Below are 22,608 nucleotides of genomic sequence, written 5' to 3'. Positions count from 1 at the left end.
CCTCTATTTATAGGAATCAGAAGGGGCCAGAACGGCCTGTTCCGGATTCAAAACGGCCCGTTCTAGGCTACTCCATTTTGGGTAAAATAAGAAACTGGAACGGCCTATTCCAAAAGTGAAACGGCCCATTTTGGCTTCAAATTTTACTTACACAAAGCTGTTCTGGAACGGCCCGTTCCAGATTAGGGTTTTAGGCCCATTTGATGATTTGGAACGGCCCGTTCCATCTTTAGAACAGCCAGTTCTGGGAAAGTTTTTTATAGGTAAAATAGGAATCTGGAACGGCCCGTTCTGGGTGCAAATCTTGCTTATAACAACCTGTTTTGGAACGGCCCGTTCCGGTCTTGGGAATGGCCCGTTCCAGTCTTGGGAATGGCCCGTTCCGGTGTTGGAACAGCCCGTTCTGGGCTATTAAAACCAACTTATTTAGGCTTTAGGTCTTCTGATGTCCTGTCTTGTTGTTTGCCTATTTCGGGAGCTCCTTCCCTTCATAACGGAGGTCATTTTCCTTGTTTGTGTGCCCCCGGACGAAACTGGGTGTCTACATGGGGAAAATGGGATTTTTGTATGTGAAGTCACATGAGAGAATGGGAAAAAGGAAAGTTCCCTAGGATTTTGGTAATTTATATTTGTTTCTATTTAGATGCCTAATGATTCTGATAATTTCTTTGTGGACTTGTGAGTGTATTTTTTGATATTAGATATTAAACTAGATGTTCTGAGAGAGAGATTGAGTTGTTTGTAATGTTCATGTGAGTTAGGGTTTATGAGGGATTGAAGTTTTGTTAATTGGTATGTTGTTTTGTTAAATTGATTATTCAATCAGATTTTATATTTATTTATAAATATGGTTATTTTATTTTTTGATATTAGATATTAAACTAGATGTTCTGAGAGAGAGATTGAGTTGTTTGTAATGTTCATGTGAGTTAGGGTTCATGAGGGATTGAAGTTTTGTTAATTGGTATGTTGTTTTGTTAAATTGATTATTCAATCAGATTTTATATTTATTTATAAATATGGTTATTATATTTTTTGGTGAAATTGATAATCTAGATGATAATTGAATTCATTGGGATGTGCTCTTTAAGTTAGGATTCTTGTAGATTAATGAGCACCCATAATTAAATAAATTAATGTGTAATTGAGAGATTTTACTTTTGGATGTACCTTAGTATTTTTGTAATATTTTTCTGTGTGATTAACCAAATCAATTTCCGTTTGTTAGGTTAGAAAGTAGGCACTTGGGGCTATAATTTAGATTCTAGAATCGTATAAAAATGTTAAGAATTGATTGATTTATGCAGTTATAAGTTCAATTTCCATTCGAGTGCGTGAAATATTATGTTTTGTGTTGTCAGCCATGCGAGGTGACCTTAACGCCATTTTTAGGCTTTCTATTATTCACAAAAGTTGGAGCTTTGGTTGTTATATTTCTAATTACTTTGAAATCACTCAAAAAGGATGTGTATAACTCAAGTTATGGTCAAAATAGTCAGTAGAGATCAAGCTATCAGGATTTACAATGCTCGACGCAGGTGTTTTATTTTGGTTTGCATTTTTGACATTTTGGCACCCCCTTTTTGGCATGTTTGTGATAATTTATGATTTATTAGTGATTCTTTATAATACTTATAATATGATTGAATGAGTTTGATGTGAGATTGTGAAATATGGTATTATATTGATGGATTTTGATGATGGTTATGAATTGTATGATATCCAGTAATGACTATTGTATGAATAAATATAAATGGTGTGTGGTAGATGGAATTTAAACTAGTTGTAAATAAAAAGATTGATGTGTATGAGGAGGTTGTGCAAGATATGTGTATGACTTATTATTTTATGTTAAAATGTTGGTTGTGTATGTGATGTGGAATTGAGTTGTGGATTGTGGTGTGATGTCTTGGCATAAATGTATGTGTTGCACGACATTAGGCATGTAATGTGATAGTGGTTACATGAACATGACATAGTGCGAGATGTGTGGCAGTTAGCATAGATGTATGCGTGGCATGATGCCGGGTGTGTGATGCGACAACGGTGGCGTGAGCATGACATGGTGCTAGTTGTGTGATATGGTGGATATGAATGATTTGTGTATCTGTGTGATTTGGGATGTGATGATAAAATATATTGACTTAATATTTGTGAAATTTATGATTGGTTGTTTTTAGGTGAGGAAGTTCCAAACATGAGTGACATTCAAGATGTCAATAGTTGAGTCATGGGAGTGCTATGATAATGTGACCTCGGGGCAACAAACTTTTAGATCATTAATTTTAATGTAATTGGAGTTTGTATTTATTTCTTTTGAAACGGTTTATGAACTTATCGATTTTCTAAACCTTGTTTTAATCCATTTGGATATTGGAAGTACATTTTTTTTTAATATGTGAACCATTTTACCCGATTTTGGTAATTCATTCTACTTATTATTTTATTATGTATGTTAGGGTAGAATGAGTATCTCAAAACTATTTGATATCGTTGGATTTGTAGGTTTTGTTTTGGTATACTCCTAAAATAGATCTATTATTTAAAAAATGTCATTTTTAAAATTTGTTGTTTCATAAATGATTTTAAAAGTCGACTTATAAAATCAGTTATCAAATAATTAATTTTAAAAATTTACTTTTAAAATTGATTATTTGATAATTGATTATGAAAAACCTAAGCCTTAAACTTGTCCATTTTTAAAATCGATTGACGACTAATTTTAAAAGGCAAGACTTACCAAATTTTGCTCTTTTAAAATCCTACAAAAAATCAATTTTACAAGTAAAAGATTATCAATTTTAAAAGTCTTTTTCTCACTAGTGTTTGTATTTCACCTCTTATTAGTCATAATTGTCTTATATGTCAATTTGACACAAAATTATCCCTATTTTTCATGTCTTCAAACCCAACAATCATCCTCACTCTCCTTACATTTCTCAACACCTCTTCCAACTCTAAAAAAGACTCCTTTGCCCATTCAAACGATGACCTCCTCTACTCCCAAGTACCCTCCCACCTCCCCTCAAACCACTTACATGCATCTCCCACCTTCATCCCCTTATCTCAACACTACAAGAAAAATGCTGATTTTTTACGGAAATTTCCGACGGAAATAGGTAAATTTTTGACGAATTTTTTGTTTTCCGATGAATTTCCGACGGCTTTCAATCCTTCGGAAAAAGTGGCGTCGGAAAAAAGATCCATCAGAAATAATTTTTCCAACGGAAATTTTCGACGAAAAATTCTGTCGAAAAATTCCATCGGAAATTTCTGACAGAAATATCAGTCGAAAAATTCCGAAAATTTTCGACGGAAATATCCGTAAGAAATTTCTGACGGAATTTTCCGTCGGAAATTATAATTTTTTTTTAATTTTAATAAATTTATTAATGTAACAACTCTCATATTTGGCCTCTCTAGGATTCTATTTCATGATATTTCACTGTTTAGCGTGTTTTATCCTTACTTGTGCAATTTCTGGGAAACTTCCCAGAAGGTCACCCATCCCAGTACTACTCCAAGTCCAGCACGCTTAATTGTGAAGTTCTGATGAGTAAGCTACCGAAATGTATATATGTTGTCAGTATAACTTATACAAATTAATTCATTTAAGTCATCCTCAAATATACAATCTCATATTTGTACTATAATAATAATATATAATAATTTTATATTAACAATAATAATAAAAATAATAATAATAATATTTAATTATTCTTTTTTTTATATGTACTTACTTTTATAATTAACATCTACTTATTTCTATTTAAAATTATAATTTAAATTATTTAATTTTATAATTTATAATGATAATATAATTTATAAAATTATAAATATTTATTTATTACATACTTATAAATTAAATTTTAATATTTTAAATAAATTATTAATTAATTTAATATATTTATTTACCTTAAATCAAACATATAAAATTCAAAAAATGTATTTATCCTTGTTTTTTTTTAATTATCAACTATTAATAAAATACTAACTTTAAATCTTATCTAATTATATATAATATTCTCATATCAAATTTAAGACCAGATATTAGTTATACAAAAATATTAAAATCATATAGTAAATTTTCAATAAGATTTTAGTTAAATAATTTAAAATAATTAATGTTTCAATTATATTGTTAATTAGCAAATAATTTATTCCAAAACTAATTAATTTTTTTATATTAATTATTAGTAAAATTTAATAACTTTTAATTTAGCAATTAATTGGATCGATGAAATTCAACACACACCATGAGTTATTGCACGGAATAACTTTACCAAGAGTTATTTTGTAAGTTATCTTAAATCAAACATATAAAATTAAAAAAAATGTATTTATAACCCCCTCATATATATATATATATTAAATGTGACTTTTACTAAGTATTACACCGCTCAATAACTTTATATTAAATGTGAATTTGGTAAATTCAACTTTTAGATTGAAAGTTCATATCTCTTATAGATTATATATACAAAACTTTATATTAATCCAAGATAATTTGATACTCCATTTTTATAAAACAAAATTGATGTAATATATTCATTTCAAAATACACTAAAATATGAACACTTTGATTACCTTCCAGTTGTTGTTCAATTTTAACAAAATTTGATATACACGTATAAAGTGATATGAACTTTCAATTTAACGATTGGATTTACAAAATTCACATTTACACCAGTATAATTATAACCCCCTATATTATATATATATATATATATACATATATATATATATACATATATATTTATATATACATATATATATATATATATATATATATATATACAGGGACGAATGCACGTTTGGAATAGTGGGGCACTTGCCCCCACTACTATTTGACATATACATAATTTTTTATCTAAAAAATAATAATTTTAAAAATAATAATTATATTCTAATAAAATAAATATATAGATTCAGAAAAAATGTTTATTTATTTGATATCTGTCAAATTTTTGAAAGAAATTAATTCTCATGTGATAAAACTTTTTTCTTAATAACGAATTAATTTTTTTTAAAATTTTAATTATAATAGATATATATATAATGTAATATATTAAAATAAATAATTTTTTGATAAAATAAAATTTGTAGCATGCATGTTTATCTTTTGTGTTTTTTATTTATTGTATATACTTTGATTGAAAAAATCAAAATAGTAAAATTATATATATTGATTAAAAAAATCAAAATAAGAAAAATCAGAAGATTTATGTTTCATTTAGAATTGTTATTATAAGATATATTTTAAAATAAATTATCATCTAAATTTTTTTATAAAATTTAACATATTTATTTTTATTTTTAATAGTATTAAATTATTATAAAATAAGTCTTTATGATTGTAGTTCTACCCAAACATTTAAAAAATGTATATGATAGATAAATAAGTCATACTTAAGATATATTTTTAAAGAAAGTTAGGTTCAAACCAACTAAATTATAATAAAATATAATATGAGCTAATTTATTTTCATCTTTAATACTAATCGTAGATATAAAAAACTTGTAATAAATAATTATAATATATATTTATACCTTTAAAAGTTATATATAAAATTTTTAAACTACAAATATATATAAGAAATTAAAAATAAGAAATTAAAAATAAGAAATTAAAATAAGAAATTAAAAATAAGAATTCAAAAAAATAAAAATAAGAAATTTTCGACGGATTTATATTTTCGTCAGAAATTTCTGACGGAAATATAAATCCGTCGAAAATTTCTGACGGAATATTTCGTCAAAAATAATCCGTCAGAAATTTCTGACGGATTTATTTTTCCGTCAGAAATTTCCGACGGAATATTCCGTCAGAAATTTCTGACAGATTTATATTTCTGTCGAAAATTTTCCACAGATCCATATCCGTCGAAAATTTTCTGTCGAAAATTTACATTTTTCTTGTAGTGCAAGCTACATTATATACTCTTTGAAATCTATCTTTTATAACTCCACCCTTCATCCAGGATCATGTTAAAACAAATTTTTATTACCGAAATTCACCCTCTTATAGATCGACCTTGAAAATCACTTCTCTTGAAAATTTGAATTGTCTTTCATTCTATTGATATTGTGTAACACCCCAGTTTTCAAAAAGGTTATTATTATTATTATTATTATTATTATTATTATTATTATTATTATTATTATATGGTATTTGGTCATTATTTTAATAATTATAGAGGAATATTATTTTGTACGTTTTAAATAATTACTATTTTGGACAATTATTTTGTACGTATTAAATAAGTATTTTTATTAGAATTTTTAAATAAATATTTATATGTTTTAAGAGAAGGTTGATTTTATATGATATTTTGTTATTGAAATTATATTATTATATTCTCGGTCAGAAATATATTATTATTATAAAGGAAAACTATTTTATAATATATACATGTATTTATTTTATTTAATTATTTTGAGGAAAAAGAGAAGTAGGTTAGAAGAGAAGGAAAATGGGTTGGGTTGACCAAGCCCAATGGATTAATTTTAAGAAAGGAGTCAGGTAGCTTTAACCCTATGTGCCTCATTTGCGTTCTGAAGGGTTAAGAAAAAAAAAAGAGGAGAAACAAAGAGCTCTAAGGAAGAGTTGTAACATCCCGAATTTTTCTACTAATACTACGAATAATTATTATTTATTTTTGTATTTATGAAGATTATTTCCTTATAATTATTGTGATTAATTAAATGGGTTTGATTGAAGTTTTAAAGGTTTTTAATAATATTCATTTATGAAAATTATTTTGTATAATATTATTAATTATGATATTTTTGTTATAATTATTATTTGAAGAAAATCATGTTTTAAATTATATTGATATTTTATTTTGATATATATATATATACGTTATTTATTTATTTATTTATTAATCAGTAATTTGGATTTTCATAACTCTGGAACGGGCCGTTCCAAATCAAGCATTCGTGAGTAAAATTTTAACCCAGAACGGGCCGTTCCACTTTAGGAACGGGCCGTTCCGGATGTGATTTTAAAAGAACAAAGTTTGTCTCAGAACGGGCCGTTCCACATTGAAACGGGCCGTTCTAGAAACCCCAGAACGGGCCGTTCTGGTTTTGGAACGGGCCGTTCTGGGAGAGGCTTTTGTACCTATTCCGTGTGCCCAGAACGGGCCATTCTAGATTCGGAACGGGCCGTTCTGGCCGCGACCTGATGCCTATAAATAAAGCGTTTTGCACTCTCTAAAACTCATTTTTCATTTTCTAATCTTCTTCCTCCTTTCTCTCTGAAGACGAAGGGGAACCTAGAGGGGGCGACCAACAAGATTCGGCTCCTGCTTATCGAGGTAAGGGGGGAGTGAGAAACCTCGCTCTGGGTGTGGGATTGTATGTTGGGTAGTGGGATTGGCCCCCAATCCTGTGTTTGCTGTATTTTTATGTATGCTCATGTGAGGGGTTTCTCCCAATTGTATCTGTTTTGCTTATTATTTTTCTTATATGCAATTAATTGTATGACTTGAGATCTCTATGGGTTCCTATGGGAAACCCTATGAGAAAACAGGCAAAATATGAATGTTTTCTATTTTGCCTTCTGATTACTTTGTTGTGTTCCTTGTTGGATGTGATGCATGAGTATGTGGTTAATTTTGAAAATAAATATGTTTTAATATGATCTAGAGTGCTCTGTGGGTTCCTGCGGGAAACCCTATGATAAATAGGAAAAATATGAAATATTTTCTGTTTTGATTTCTGATTTTTCTGTTATATTCCTTGTTTGATGAGATGTAAAAATTTGTATTTAATTTTATAAATAAATGAGTTTTTATATAAATTAAAGTGCTCTGTGAAGGCTTGGTGAATATGATGAGATAATGCGATAATGTGAAATGTGATTGAGACATGAGATATGAAATGTGATAATGAAATATGATGAGATAATGTGATGATGTGATATGACTATGGGAAATGATAATGTGATATGAGAATGCATATAGTCTTGATTGACATGCATCATTTTCATAAGTGTTTTAAGGGTACGATATGGAATACACCGCCAGAGAAGGCCCCCTAGTGTAAAAGCTTTGGGGATTAGTCCTTGGGGATAGCTCGGTTTGGAAGTCCCTAGTGAGAGTGCGCAGAGGGTGTGACCCGGCATGTACTCCTAGACTACTCTTCGTGTATTGCTAGCGGCAATATGCCATGTGATGTTTTACTGGCGCCACATGCATGATAATGTGAAGTCCGTGTCCATGCATGTGCATCTTTATTATTAAATGATGATAAATTACTATTTGTATGACTTGGATGATTGAATAAACTATTGGTGTTGATTGATCTATGAGGTAACTGTATTGTTTGTGTTTGGCTATCCGATGTGCGTTCCTACACCGTGAGCCAGAGTGAGATGTTTCTCACTCCCTTCTTTTGTGTTGTTTCTCTTGTTTGATATACAGGTGATCATCAGCGTGAGGCTGAGGATGTTGGTGATGAAGCTTAGGCTTCTATGTTGGGTTTTGCTCTGATAGGACATGTGACATCGGGACATAGATAGAATTAGTTTAAAGATGTTCTTATTAAAGTATTTTGGAAATTTCAATTTTATTTCTTTGTAATTTTACCGGCATGTTATTTGGATTAAGTTTATGAATGTGAACTCTTTACCCTTACGTGGCTGGAAATTTGATTTTTAATGATGAAAATTTTTATATTTTTTATAATTACTGTATATGTATGTTAGGGTAGAGGGTGTCACAAGAGTACTCAAGAATGATCTTAGATCACACCAAGACCATTCGTCTTCTTCTCATCCAGGTAAGGGGGGAGTGAGAAATCTCGCTCGGGGTGTGGGAATAATTTTTGGGTAGTCGGATTGGCCCTCAATCCCTTGCCTGATGCATGCTTCTAGGAACATGCAAAGTATGAATATTTCTGTTTTGCCTTCTAATTACTTTGTTGTGTTCCTTGTTGGATGTGATGCATGAGTATGTGGTTAATTTTGAAAATGAATATGTTTTTATATGAATTAGAGTGTTTTGTGGGTTCCTACGGGAAACCCTATGAGAAAACGGGCAAAATATGAATGTTTTCTGTTTTGCCTTCTGATTGTTCAATTGTGTTCCTTGTTGGATGTGATGTATGAGTATGTGATTAACTTTGAAAATAAAGATGTTTTGATATGAATTAGAATGTTCTATGGGTTCCTACGTGAAACCCTATGAGAAAACAGGAAAAATATGAATGTTTTCTGTTTTGTTTTTTGAATGTTCTGTTGTGTTCGTATTATGATGTAGAGTGTAAATATGTATTCAATTTCAAAATTAGATAAGTTTTGATATGAATTAGAGTGCTCTATGGGTTTCTATGCGAAATACTAAGAGGAATAATTATAAGAATGACTATGCGAAATATGAACACATGATGATGAGACATGATGCGAATGAAATGTGCTACTGTGAAAATTGTGAATATGCTATGATGATGAGATATGATGATGTGACATGGTGATGAAACATGATGACGAGACATGAGGATGAGACATGACGATATTATATGAGGATGAGACATGATAATGTGATATGAGAATGCATAGGGTCTTGAATGACATGAATCATTTTCATTTATGAGATAACAAGTTGTACCTTAGGGGCACTGGTGATGTAACAGGCTAACAAGGTGTACCTTAGGGGCACTGGTGATGTGACAAGCTAACAAGGTGTACCTTAGGGGCATTGGTGATGTAACAAGCTAACAAGGTGTACCTTAAGGTCACTGGTGATGTAACAAGCTAACAATGTGTACCTTAGGGTCACCAGGGATGTAACAGGGTAACAAGGTGTACCTTAGGGTCACTGGTGATGTAACAGGCTAACAAGGTGTACCTTGGGTCACCAATGATGAAATGATGAGATATGTGATGAGACACATGACTGGCACCACATGCATTTATGAGTCGAGTCCATGATATCATTGCATGATAAATGAGTATACATGTGATACTGATTATATATGTGTATTGTTTATATGTGATTGGTGTTTATGACTTGTAATTTGTTTGTTGTGTGTGTGTGCTATCTAACCTTTATTTCTGCACATGAACCTGAGTGAGATGTTTCTCACTCCCTTGTTATTTTTCTGTTTAAATTGTGTTGCAGTTGATCATCAGCATAAGGATGTTTTTGATGAGGTATAGGCTTCAGTTGGGATGCTCTGATAGGATATGTGACATCGGGGCATAGCTAGGCTTAGTTTAGGATGCTATTTCTATTAAACTATTTGAAAACTCAGTTTTATTTCTGTGTAATTTCTGTGTTGAAGATATTATTTGAGTTTATGAATGTGAATCCTCTACGTAAGATATTTGAGAATTTGGTTTTATTTATGAAAGATTTTAATTAAAACATTTTTTTTAAAACATTTGAGCAACTCCTATTACTACTCACCCATTCTTCTGTTCCATTAGCATATTTTCCTCTAAGCACCCTATACCACAACTTTTTTCTCTCAATTTTCATCCTTCGATGCCATTTTCCTAACAATTCCAAATTAAAAGCTTTAAGATTTATTATTCCCAAACCTTTTTCGTCCTTCGCTATACACATGCACCTTTTCCCACGCCACCCAATGAACTTTATGTTTTTCTGCATTCCCACCCCACAAAACAAATTTAAACAGAGATTCAAGTTTAGAAATTATATCTTTCGAAGCTTGGAAAAAAGAAAGAAAGTAGATCAGAAGAGATGCCAAGACTAATTTGATTAAAAACACCCTTCCACATGTTGAAATGTGTTTGCCTTCCCAAAACATTAATCTATTTCCCACCAATTCCACTATTGATTTCCACTTCTTTCTTTCTTGGATTAGCCCCAATCGGTAACCCCAATTATTCAAAAGGTAGGAATCCAACCTTACAATTCAAATAACCGTCGCATCCATTAACATTCATTAACAACATTCACCCCTACCAATTGACTTTTATGATCGTTCACCTTTAAACCAAAATTCAATTATGTATGTATCTAAACATGTAAAAGCTTATTTTATCCTAAATATATTTATGTATGTATGAATTACATTGCTTTTATAGACAAGTATGAATTATAATTTTTTATACACAAAGTATGAATAATATTACATCTAAAAGGCTAATGCAATGTATATATTTATACTTGATTTAATAGTTAATGATGGAATAACACTAAGGCAAAGAAGACCAAGAGGTGATATATTGAAGGAGGCAAGAGGAATGGGTTAGTGTCGAAAAACCATAGGAGGAGTAAGCCTACTTTTGGGCCTTAGCTCCTAAGTTTTTATAGCATTTATTTTTATTCCTATTTTTGCCCTTGTCTTTAATTTCCTATTTTACCCTTGTATTTTGGGGTATCTTAGTCATAGGATTTATTTTCTTTTGTATTTCCCATTTTACCCTTGTATTATGGGGTGTTTTAGATCATAGGTTTTTAATTTTGGGCTAAGGTATTTAATTAGGGAGCTAGACACATTTTTGGTGGGGCAAATGATAAACACACCTCCACTCTCATATAAATACACCTCCTTTTTAAAAAAAAAATATATAATGTCTATATTATCCTTAAAAAAAATTTCTAAATTTACACCCCCTTTCCCTGCACCCTCTTCCCCGCACCCCCCTTCCCCTCACCCCACACCCTCCTTCTCCGCGCAATATATAATAAATAGGAGCAGTAATATATAGGTTTAATTACTGCTACATTTCATGGCTTCTCTCCTCGTCCTCACCACTGTCCAACCTGGAACTCATTGGAGCGGTGGTGCCGAGGTTGAGATACACCAACCTTGAATCCAAGTTGAGGTTACTTGTTGTTGTTGTTGCCGCTGCTGCTACTGTTGTTGTGGTCCTCGGTCATAGGTGGAGGGTAGATGGGTGCCGCGGAAGAAGGAGCATTGTTGTTGTTGTTGTTGACATTGCCTTCTTCTCGCGACATGACAAGAGTCGCGCGGGGGTCCGCCTTCCACTTCCTCAAGGGTCTCTACAACGCTTCCAAGGGCCACCGCCTCCCAGGCCCTCCGCCTCAACGTCCCCCGCGTCGGCGGCAGCTTCACCGTCTGGGGCGGCCTCTTCTCCACCTTCGACTGCACCATGGTCTACCTCCGCCAGAAGGAGGACCCCTGGAACTCCGGCGCCGGCGGCTTCCTCTCCATGCGCTAGGGCCTCCCCGCCTCCACCCGCTTCGCCGCGTTCGGCGGCGTTCTTCTCGCCCTCATCGAGGGCGCCGGCATCATGCTCAACAAGTTCCTCAGCGCCCAGCAGCCCATGCCCATCATCATCGACGAGCCTTTACCCCCCAGCGGGATGCCCGCTCCTCTGACTCCGCCGTTTGACTCCGCTGTGCCGTCGTGGCTCGGCGGCTGGTTCGGCGGCGAGAAGAAGGACGAGCCTGTGGGTGCTGGAGGAAAGAGGTTTAGGTAGAAGAAGGGTGTGGGGTGCGAGAAAGGGAGGGTGTGGGATGCGGGGAAAGGAGGTGCGGAAAACGGGGGTACCGAGAAGAGAAGGGAATATAAATTTAGGAATTTTATTTTTTTTAAGGGTAATTTAGATATTTTATATATATTTTTTTAAAAAGAGGGTGTGTTCATAGGTGAGTGGAGGTGTGTTTATCATCTGCCGTGTTTGGACCTATTTTTGGACTTAGAAAGGCTTAGGCCCAAGTGGAGGGCAAAGGTTGCATGGTCTTATCATGCACTTAGATGTAGCCTAACTAATCCCAAAGATTTCATCCTTGGCCATCAAGTTGCATCTAGGGTTAATTTAGGTTTCATTTGGTGTGCATTTGGCACCCTAAATGCAACCCTAGATGCCTCCCACTCCTATAAATACCCTAGGCACTACACCTTGTAAATACTTTGGAAATTGAATATAAAGAGAGCATTTTGCCTTTATATTATCCTTAGTCACCTTGGCTATTTCGGCCAACTCCCATTCTATCTCCACCTTAGGAGAAAAACTCTAGAAGTGGCCTTCATCTACCTTGAAGTGAGCCAAACCCTAGAGTACCCTCTCAAACCTTTCATCAAACACTTCACCCACACTCTCCATATTTATCCATTCCACCATATTCCTTCTCCAAACAAGACGCCACCTTTGAAGAACTTGATCCAAGGAGTTAAGGTGTCCTCACATTGATCAATCAATCCATCAATGCTAGCAAGGATGCCATCAAGTGGTATCTAGAGCCAAAGGTTCTTCAAGGGTAACGTTTTTGGTCTCTCATAAATTCGGTCATGTCTAATGTGTCTTCTTGTTTGTCTTAAAATTTGTGCTTGATATACACATTCTCTTGATCTATATGTCTTATGTTGATCATTGATTCATGCTCTAAATTTTCTTATGAATCATCCTTGTGCCTAGGATTCCTTGTGTAGGATTCGCCCATTTTTGGTTTAAGTGTGGGTGGTTGGAAAATTTTGGTGCATGCTAAGAAAATGATGATCATATGATTTTCTTTTTTTTAATCTATTAAGTTTTGTCACAAGAGTATGATTCTTCTTAATTTTTCTTGAAAGAAAATTCCAAGTACACATGCCTAAACACTTTCATGATCAAAATATGATATGCATGCCTTGTGTTTGTTGAAATGGTCGTGGGGTTTAGAGTGCTTTAGAGAGTCAATCATGCATGCTAATTAGTGCTAGCATGTTCTACATCACTTAGAATATCATGTGTTATTAATTCCTTTACACATACTTGCTTCAAATTTTCAGCCAATTTTTTGTGCATTCCTTGGTGAACTTGTATGCCTACATGATGTTTGATAATTTGTGTGAAATTGATTTCAATATGCCTATCTTTGCTGCTGGACTTGGGCTATTAAAAACCTAAGAAAAACACTCAAATTTTATCTCATTGAGCTAGTGTAAGTTGCTAAAAGAATCCTCCAAAAAGTTGCTAACAAAACCACCAAAAACAAGTGTAAAACCCAAGCAAAGGAATATTATAAAATTCAAAAAAAAAAGAGGAGAAAAGTGGCTGGACTTTGAACATCAAAAATCGAGACTTGGACAAGCCCAAAAAGAACAAAGAAACCAAAAACAAGAAAAAGGGAACCCTTTGCTAGACTTGTGGAGTTTTGGACCAACTTTCGTACCATAGCACTTGGAGTTAATTCTTGGACCATTGGACAATACTTAATGGCCGAATGAGACAATAAATCAAACATGTTAAGTGCATAATTTTTCTTTTAAGCCTACTTGCTAAATTATATTATAGTGCCATTCTAGGAATTACTCTTTTGTGTGCTTTCCTTTTATTAATGTGCCTTAATTTCAGTTTTTGAGTCTTCTTTCTACTCTTAAGTTTGTCTCATAAATTCCATTTGAGTTTAGCCTTTTCTTAATTGTGCCTTTTTAGTTTTTTCTTTCTTGGCCTCTTGTACTCTTGGGTTGTGTTTTCTTCTTGACCTAGGTGAGGAAAACTTCTAAAACACTACACACTTTCTTGGTGGATTGAGTGGAGGGGTTGTCCGATTGGAGTTCAAGGAACTTTGGAGGATCACACCAATTCAAAGAGTGCAAACACCATTTCAAGACTAACATTGGGTGTTCATTGTGAAGGGGTGGAGAATTGAAGACTTGGAGGCTTTCTTTTTCTACTTATTTTTTTCTTGTTAAATTTTCGGCCTCTTGTGTTTTTGGCCTTGGTTTCATTCATTTTTTTGGTTTGTAATTGGCCATTTTTAAACCTCTTCATTTTGGTTTAGTTTCGTGTAGTTGAAGGTGATTTGAAAACCTTCACCTAGGACTTCGACTAGTATATGTTTTAAGTGCTTTTCTTTTGCATGTTTTAAAGCTTTTGGTAGTATAATTGCTTAGGTCTTTATTTTGTCTAAATTTTCGTTTAGAAGGCCTTTCTTTTGCCTACTAGAGGGTCGTGCACACACACACAAGTATTGTGAAAAATTGTTTTGTGAGAAAATTTTGAAAAAGCTTAGTGATTTTTACTTGAAAAGGCTTGGTTTTTAAGTGATTCTTAGTAGTCCACCTCCCTTGATAGTTCACTTTGTACACTTAGGCCTTTTCATACCAATCTTGCATCTTGAAAACCTTTTTTTGTGAAAACCTTTTTTTGTGAAAACCTTTTTATCACTCATTCTTTGTGAAAACCTTTTTACCAACCTTTTGAAAACAAATTTGTGAAAACCTTTTCTTGATCAAAGATGAGTGATCATTCTAGTATACATGGTCATAATTCTTGTAGTACTAGGTCTAGTGTTAGAGATGAGATTAGAGAATTAAAAGAGTACATAAGAAAAAAAGAAGAGGAGCACATAAAAAGAGAGGAAGAAATTAGAAAAAGGGAGAAAGAAAATACTAGGAATAAGGGGGAAATAAAACAATTACTTGCAAAATTAGTTGAGAGGAGAGAAACTAGTGGATCCAAACCTAGGGTTGTCCCAACTAGGTATCAAAATTCCAAAGAGGTTAGAATCCCTAAGAGTATGCATGAGGAAGAAAATAAAAAAGAGAGGAAGAACTTAGAAGAAAAGAAAAAGAAAAGAAAGAAAAAAAGAAGAAAAATATAAAGAGGGTTAAAGAGTGGTTAGAACAAGAAAAACAACAACCAACACTCTTAGAAAAGAGTAAGGAGGATAATGTTTCTTCCAAAGGGCTTATGCTTGAAGAGAGTCACTTTCCCATTGAAAATGATTTAAAAAAGACTCTCTTTATTCATCAAGACCTTAACTCTTTCTCTCACGTTGCCACTAGTCATGAAGTGGAGATTCAAAAAGAAGTCCTTTTTAAAGAAAAAGAATCTCAACTTCAAGATTTAGTGAAGAAGAAGTGGACTTCACTTAGTACCACCTCTTGTACTATTTCCTTGGTGGTGCCCAAGGTAGATAAGCCTTCTTTCTTTAAGACTCTTTCTACTTTAGTTTTCTTCATAAAGCACCCAACTTTTGGTTTGCATAGTTTGTTGGATACATCTCATGGTGTTGTATATTCTATTTTTGATCTTGAAGGAAGTTCAAACTTATTTAAACTTAACTTGGATACTTCCCTACAAGACAAACTTAGATTATATGAGTTTTCTAGACTCCCCTTAACACCTTTTTCTCATATGTGTCTAACAAATAATGCAATACAAAGTTGTTTAGGTAATTTTTTAGTTAAGTTTTCTTTATTTTCCAATACATACCTAGGTCACTACATTGGGTACCTCCAACAAGATATTTTAGTTCTAAGGACTAGTGCTTTAGTGTGCTATAGTTTTAGTCTTTTTAATTTTTTCGATTTTAGTTATACACCTAGACTTCACCATGGGGAGGATCCTATCCTTAACATTAGAGAGTATAGTCCTTTTAGTTTAGACAATATTTTTAGCATTTTTAGTGGAACTCCTCTTAGGATACACTTTCCATTTCTATCATATACTGTCACCTTTAATTCCTATTTTTATGTTTTTGTTGGTCATGAGGCCCACCAAGAAGAACCTCTTGATTTGAGGTCAAATCCTTTTCAAGAGGGAGGGAATGATGGAATAACACTAAGGTCAAGAAGACCAAGAGGTGATATATTGAAGGAGGCAAGAGGAATGGGTTAGTGTTGAAAAACCATAGGAGGAGTAAGCCTACTTTTGGGCCTTAGCTCCTAAGTTTTTATAGCATTTATTTTTATTCCTATTTTTTCCCTTGTCTTTAATTTCCTATTTTACCCTTGTATTTTGGGGTATCTTAGTCATACGATTTATTTTCTTTTGTATTTCTCATTTTACCCTTGTATTATGGGGTGTTTTAGATCATAGGTTTTTAATTTTGGGTTAAGGTATTTAATTAGGGAGCTAGACACATTTTTGGTGGTGTTTGGACCTATTTTTGGACTTAGAAAGGCTTAGGCCCAAGTGGAGGGCAAAGGTTGCATGGTCTTATCATGCACCTAGATGTAGCCTAACTAAACCCAAAGATTTCATCCTTGGCCACCAAGTTGCATCTAGGGTTAATTTGGGTTTCATTTGGTGTGCATTTGGCACCCTAAATGCAACCCTAGATGCCTCCCACTCCTATAAATACCCTAGGCACTACACCTTGTAAATACTTTGGAAATTGAATATAAAGAGAGCATTTTGCCTTTATATCATCCTTAGTTACCTTGGCTATTTTCGGCCAGCTCTCATCCTATCTCCACCTTAAGAGAAAAACCCTAGAAGTGGCCTTCATCTACCTTGAAGTGAGCCAAACCCTAGAGTGCCCTCTCAAACCTTTCATCAAACACTTCACCCACACTCTCCATATTTATCCATTCGACCATATTCCTTCTCCAAACAAGACGCAACCTTTGAAGAACTTGATCCAAGGAGTCAAGGTGTCCTCACATTGATCAATCAATCCATCAATGCTAGCAAGGATGCCATCATTCTTCCTTGTAATGTCATTCCTGATATTGAAAAAAATTAAAAGATAAACCAAATTTATCAAGTTAATAAACCAATAATTTAACTCATAATTTTACTTGCTGAACTGAATGCCACTAAATACCCACTAGAAAATTTTTGTCTTTGATGTCAAGGGGTCTTCTTGAGTAGCAATACTCATCAAAATAAGATTTTAATGGTCACATCATGAGAAACATAAACTCATATTGGATCCTGAACCATTTTTATCAAAATTAATAGATTTAAAACAAGGTTTGAAAGGACCTTGTAAAATAGAAAAGTAAAAAATCCTAAAAAATTATTAGCAATTTTTTTTTAAATTTAAAATATTTTAATATAATCAAAAGGTAATTATTGTCATCTAACAATTTAAATTAATAATATATCTTGTACAAGAGATATCTTTTAGGAAAAAAAATGATATGTATCATGTATATAAAACAAGTTGTAAAAGTAAAACTATTATGTTACAAGTTTTTAATTTTTGGCATATAACATTAAAATTTACACACCTGGATTGTTGTGCATATATGATATGGTCTTGTTCAAATTTCCAAGCCAAAGTTTCTTAGCAAATGTTATATACACTGATTTCAACAATGGTGTATTAAGATCATCTCTCAAAAATGTTTTCGTACTTGGAATATTGTTCACCCTCATTGTTTCTAAGTTAGGCCAATTAAAACATCCTCCTTCCTGACAAAAGTTGACAAGCTTTAGAAGATCCTTGAGCACAAGACATTTCATTTTAGGGAAAATGGTAGCCACCTTTTCACCTTTATCACTAGATATTACCTCTTCTACTTTCTCACAATTACACAATCTAAGTATTTTGAGTTTTTTAAGATTTTGGGCCTGAGAAAGTGAGAATAAGCTTTTGAGGCAATGGCAATGAATAATGAAAAGTGAAACCAAATTAAGGAAAAATGGAACTTGAGGTTCCTTGTTCCATAAACATGTCAATTTACTTAGGTTACTCATTGCTAACACCCTTAGTTGAGGAAGCATTTCTTGGTTATCATGATTTGGTTTGTCACCTTCAAGGATAAATACCTCGGCCAATAATTCACATTTTTCCAAAGTCAATTTTTTTAGCTTGTTGAATCTTACTATCATGGCGGGGGAGAAGACACTCAATAACTTTTTGTTGTTTCTCAAAGTAAGATTTTCCAACTCACAAAATGATTCAGAAGGACAATTGTAGTGCCAAAGCTCCTCAACCGGTTGATTCATTACATAAAGTACCTTCAATTTTTCCAATGACAACTACAAAGAACAAAAAATAATTTGCAATGATTTGGAACAAAGATGAATAAAAAAAACTATGTATACATAGACCCTCCCGATAATGAATATTATTTCTAAAATGTTAAAGTGAAGAAACTTACTGAATTTGGAAAGAAATAGTTTGAATTATCTAATTCTGGATGAACTTTCTCCTCATTAGACTCTTCAACAAAAGTCTTCAAACTAGGACAATTTTCTATTTTCAGTGTTTCTAAGGATGGAAATTCAGCTACAATAGGAAAGACAATAGAGAGATTTAATAGATTTACGAGGGAAACATCCTTCAACTGAGAAAAGGTGGTTTTCCCTCTCCTTCCTTCTTCTTCATGGATGATCATAATTTTATGCAAGGCCAAACAATCTGTAATTTCCATATTTTTTAGCACTTGAGATATGGGCAACCATTCAAGAGACTCACAATTCTTCACTTGTAGGATTTTCAGGTCTTGATAGAGCTTGACAATTTCTTCGTTGATGATTTGAGTTAAATTAGGTAGATTATTCAAGATCAATTCATCTAACTGTTGTAGGAGCTCAATTGAATGAGATATTGTTCCATCAATGTTGAATAACATTTTCAATTCCATACAATCACTCACAATGAGTTTCTTCAATTTTCCTAACTCTTGTAAAGTCTTAGATGACATAAACCAACTTGCCACAACTACGTAATGTAAGTTCATTTAGCTCAAAGAAAGACTTCTCATCAATAATTGTGGATGATGCATTTGCGGTTGCAAACCCATTTGTGAATGATGTCAATTGAGGACATTTTTCTATTGTCAATGTTTTTAGACTTGGCAATTCTACTCCATTATTGTAGAAACATTTCAATCTTGAGAGAGACTTCAACTCTACCTTGGTTAGTGATGGGAACTTTGGTGGTGGTCTCTTATCACTAGAAGAATAAACTAAATCTGTTAATGACTCACATGCCTCTAACTTTAATTCATTTAGTTGGTGGAGCTCCTCTGTTGTAGAATAATAGAATAGAAGTATTAGAGAGGGGCAACTTTTGATGTGTATCAATTGGAGATTTTCGAGGCCAAAAAATCTTGTTGGATTCGTAGACCATATTTCTGTTAGCTGATATATTTCTATTAATTTTAATTCCCTCATCTGTGTGAAATATATACCATGTTGATCTTCATCAAGGATAAGATCAAGAGGAATGTAAAACAAACATCCCTTTTTGCATTGTTGAATGTTGATAACTTCAAGTTTATTTGACCTCTTCATCAAAATAACAAGAAAATCAACCAACACGTTATCGCAATTTTTTGCCCATAATAGTAACAAGTTGGTGAAATGCGATGGTCGAAGATTATCTAATATCTTGCATAATTCCTCATTGTCACCAATTTCATACTTAGTAATTTTTTATAATTCATCATCCTGTAAATTTTTTGACACTTGTTACCATTTTGTGCAACTGGAGTGGAAATTGTTCAAACAGTGTAAAAGACTCACTAATTATATATCCAATACCTTGAAAGATGTAAGGTAATCTATTTTTTGTAATTAAGTCTCCCAAATTTTAAATTTAAATGCACATTTTTTTATCAAAAATTCTTTATGTACATATTTGAAATTTATGTTTAGTTTAAGATAAAAAATTCAAGTGTTAAATTTAGGATAATTTGAAGAATTTTTTGAAAGTTGTAAAATAGGATTTAATTTGACAAATAAATTTTTTGATACTTTTCAATTTTGGTTGAAATTTAATGTTTTGGTTAACGAGTTTTGAGCAGAGAAAGATTTAAAACAATTTAATAGTATTAAATTTTTATAACGAATTTAAGTAGGAAATGAGAATTTAAAGACTTATAATAGAACAATATTTATAAAAGGATCAAAAGTCACTTGATCTAAAAAATAAATGGACTTAATTAATTAAAAAAGTTTGGATTTGAAAATCGTAGTTAATCACAACTAAAGAAGGCAAAAGCATAACCATAAACAAGCTTAATGTTTTTAGTCTATTATGGCAAAATAGTGTTTTGATAGAGAACTAACCCATGATTCAAAAAAATTGGTAACTTGTGTATCAATATTATGTTGCACTTGATTTTCCATGATGAATGATTTTAATCGTGACTCTTTTATCTTTCTAAATCCAAACTTCTTTAAGTTAGGGCAATGGTTCAAAATAAGATTCTCCAAGTATGGCCATTCAACAATGACTCCTGAGGAAAAACTCTTTAGAATGGGCAAGTCTTCACAATGCACTGTATTTGTTTCCGGAAATTTCATTCTTATTGTGGCATCTTTTACTTTTTTAAGATAGTAAGATCTTTCCTGTATAATCCAAGGCAATTCTTCATAATAAGCCAATTTTTCTTAAGGTTGTTAGGATGTAAACAAATAATAAGAATTAATTGGGGACGTAAATTTATACTGTCATATAAATTTAATGTTGTCAACTTACAATATAATAAATTAAAAGAATACTAACACTGATGAAAAATATAAAAATTGGTGGGTCTTTCATTCTATATAATGATCCTCTTTCTTAAGTTTTTGGTTTTCAATAAAATATATTCAATGAGAAATGATATTAAGAAGAGTATGTTAGAGGATGTATTGTTAACACTGTTCACAAACTTAATATTCTCAAATAATTAATCTATTATTTATATTTTATTTTAAAATTATTAAATTAAAAATATTTACTAAAATAAAAATCTCTCTCTCTCTGAAACATACTCTGAATTTGTGCTAGATTTAAGAATCATTAATTTGGTGACTATAATAAAACATTGTGATTTGATTTGTTTACTAAACATGTAAAGTAAAATAAGTTGTATTGCAATAGTAGGAAAACGAAAATGAGTAGTGATAGTATGAAGAAAAAGTGATAAATATTTGTCACCCATATGTCATACGCCTTCTCGAAGCAGAAGCCAATAGTGTCATGAAGCATATGGAAGAAACTCCTTTCCCAAACGTCGAGTGGTAAATCCATAGCCGCAAATATATATGAATATAGTTTGTCCTTGGTATGTGCTTTTATGGAAGAAACTCCTCTTTATGTGCTTTTATATATCAAACCTCAACTCAACTGTTTTTATTACAAGGACTCAAAAACAATACATATAGTAGTCAAAAATAATATAAACTAATTCAAATATAATGCAACTGTGAATCTTATTCATAGATAACCAAGATTTTCTTTATTATTATAGTACTAATTAGAGACAGAAAATGGTATGTTTAATAGAAATTAAATAACTAACTATATATATGCTTTTATGATGTGTATGGATTTGAATAATTCAAAATGAAATGGATTATGGTAGTGTAGCTGCATGATGGCTGTCCATCAGTAATTTAGTTAAATTTAGCTGCTTGAGACTCTCCAAGAAATATAATTTCATATCCGTGAAGTGGAAATATTTATAACTTTAGAATGAATGCTTCAATTTTTTATTCTATCAATACACATCAAGTTTAAGTAATTCCTTTCTTTGATTCTACCAATTTTCAAAAATAATTCCTTACTTAAAACTAATGCCAGGATCTAGAATAAGAATATCACAATTACTTTGTCACCACGGAATGCATGCTTTTTCATACTTTCTTTTTTATATTAGAATGGTATTAACTAACGATAATAAAATATTTAAAACGTTTTCATTTATGAATTCAAATAATGTATTTATTATAAAAAAATCATTTATAGAATTATGGTAATTAATGTTAATAAAAAAATTTAAACAATATTTTGTTAAAAAATGTACCTTGACTACTTATTTAAACAACGTGAGTCTCTCATATCACTTGTACCAACCTAAATTAGCATGTTAGTGAAATATCAAAATAAAAGAAATTAGAAAAAATATTTTATTAATTTTTATACATTATAAAAAATGTTTTTGTAAATTAAATATTCTTTATGAAACTATCGTATTATACATGAAAAAAGATATAATAGAAAATTATTT

At 32.0% G+C, this 22,608-nt stretch overlaps 1 protein-coding gene across 1 annotated transcript; it reads right to left on the bottom strand.

Annotated features, from left to right (window-relative positions):
* Window positions 1–17,807: 17,807 nt before the first annotated feature.
* Window positions 17,808–20,973, bottom strand: LOC145949267 (uncharacterized). Its single transcript, XM_083068335.1, has 2 exons — window positions 18,766–20,973; window positions 17,808–18,643 (listed from the first exon to the last, which is right to left on the bottom strand). The coding sequence occupies exons 1-2, from the start codon at window positions 19,345–19,347 to the stop codon at window positions 17,882–17,884; spliced, it is 1,344 nt and encodes a 447-aa protein (XP_082924461.1). The 5' UTR covers window positions 19,348–20,973; the 3' UTR covers window positions 17,808–17,881.
* Window positions 20,974–22,608: the final 1,635 nt, after the last annotated feature.

The sequence above is a fragment of the Cajanus cajan genome, chromosome 2 (assembly GCF_000230855.2).
Source record: "Cajanus cajan strain Asha chromosome 2, NIPB_CcT2T_4, whole genome shotgun sequence".
NCBI classification, from domain to species: domain Eukaryota; kingdom Viridiplantae; phylum Streptophyta; class Magnoliopsida; order Fabales; family Fabaceae; genus Cajanus; species Cajanus cajan.
Note: the sequence above shows the minus strand (reverse complement) of the source record. Positions and strands in the feature narration are given on the sequence as shown.

Bases quoted from the DNA above. Each gene is read 5' to 3' on its own strand.
- LOC145949267 (XM_083068335.1), bottom strand. From the start codon at position 19,347: ATGAACTTACATTACGTAGTTGTGGCAAGTTGGTTTATGTCATCTAAG. The intron at 18,644-18,765 runs GTAAGTTTCTTC...TGTTCTTTGTAG, and splicing joins ACTATTTCTTTCCAAATTCA to TTGTCATTGGAAAAATTGAA.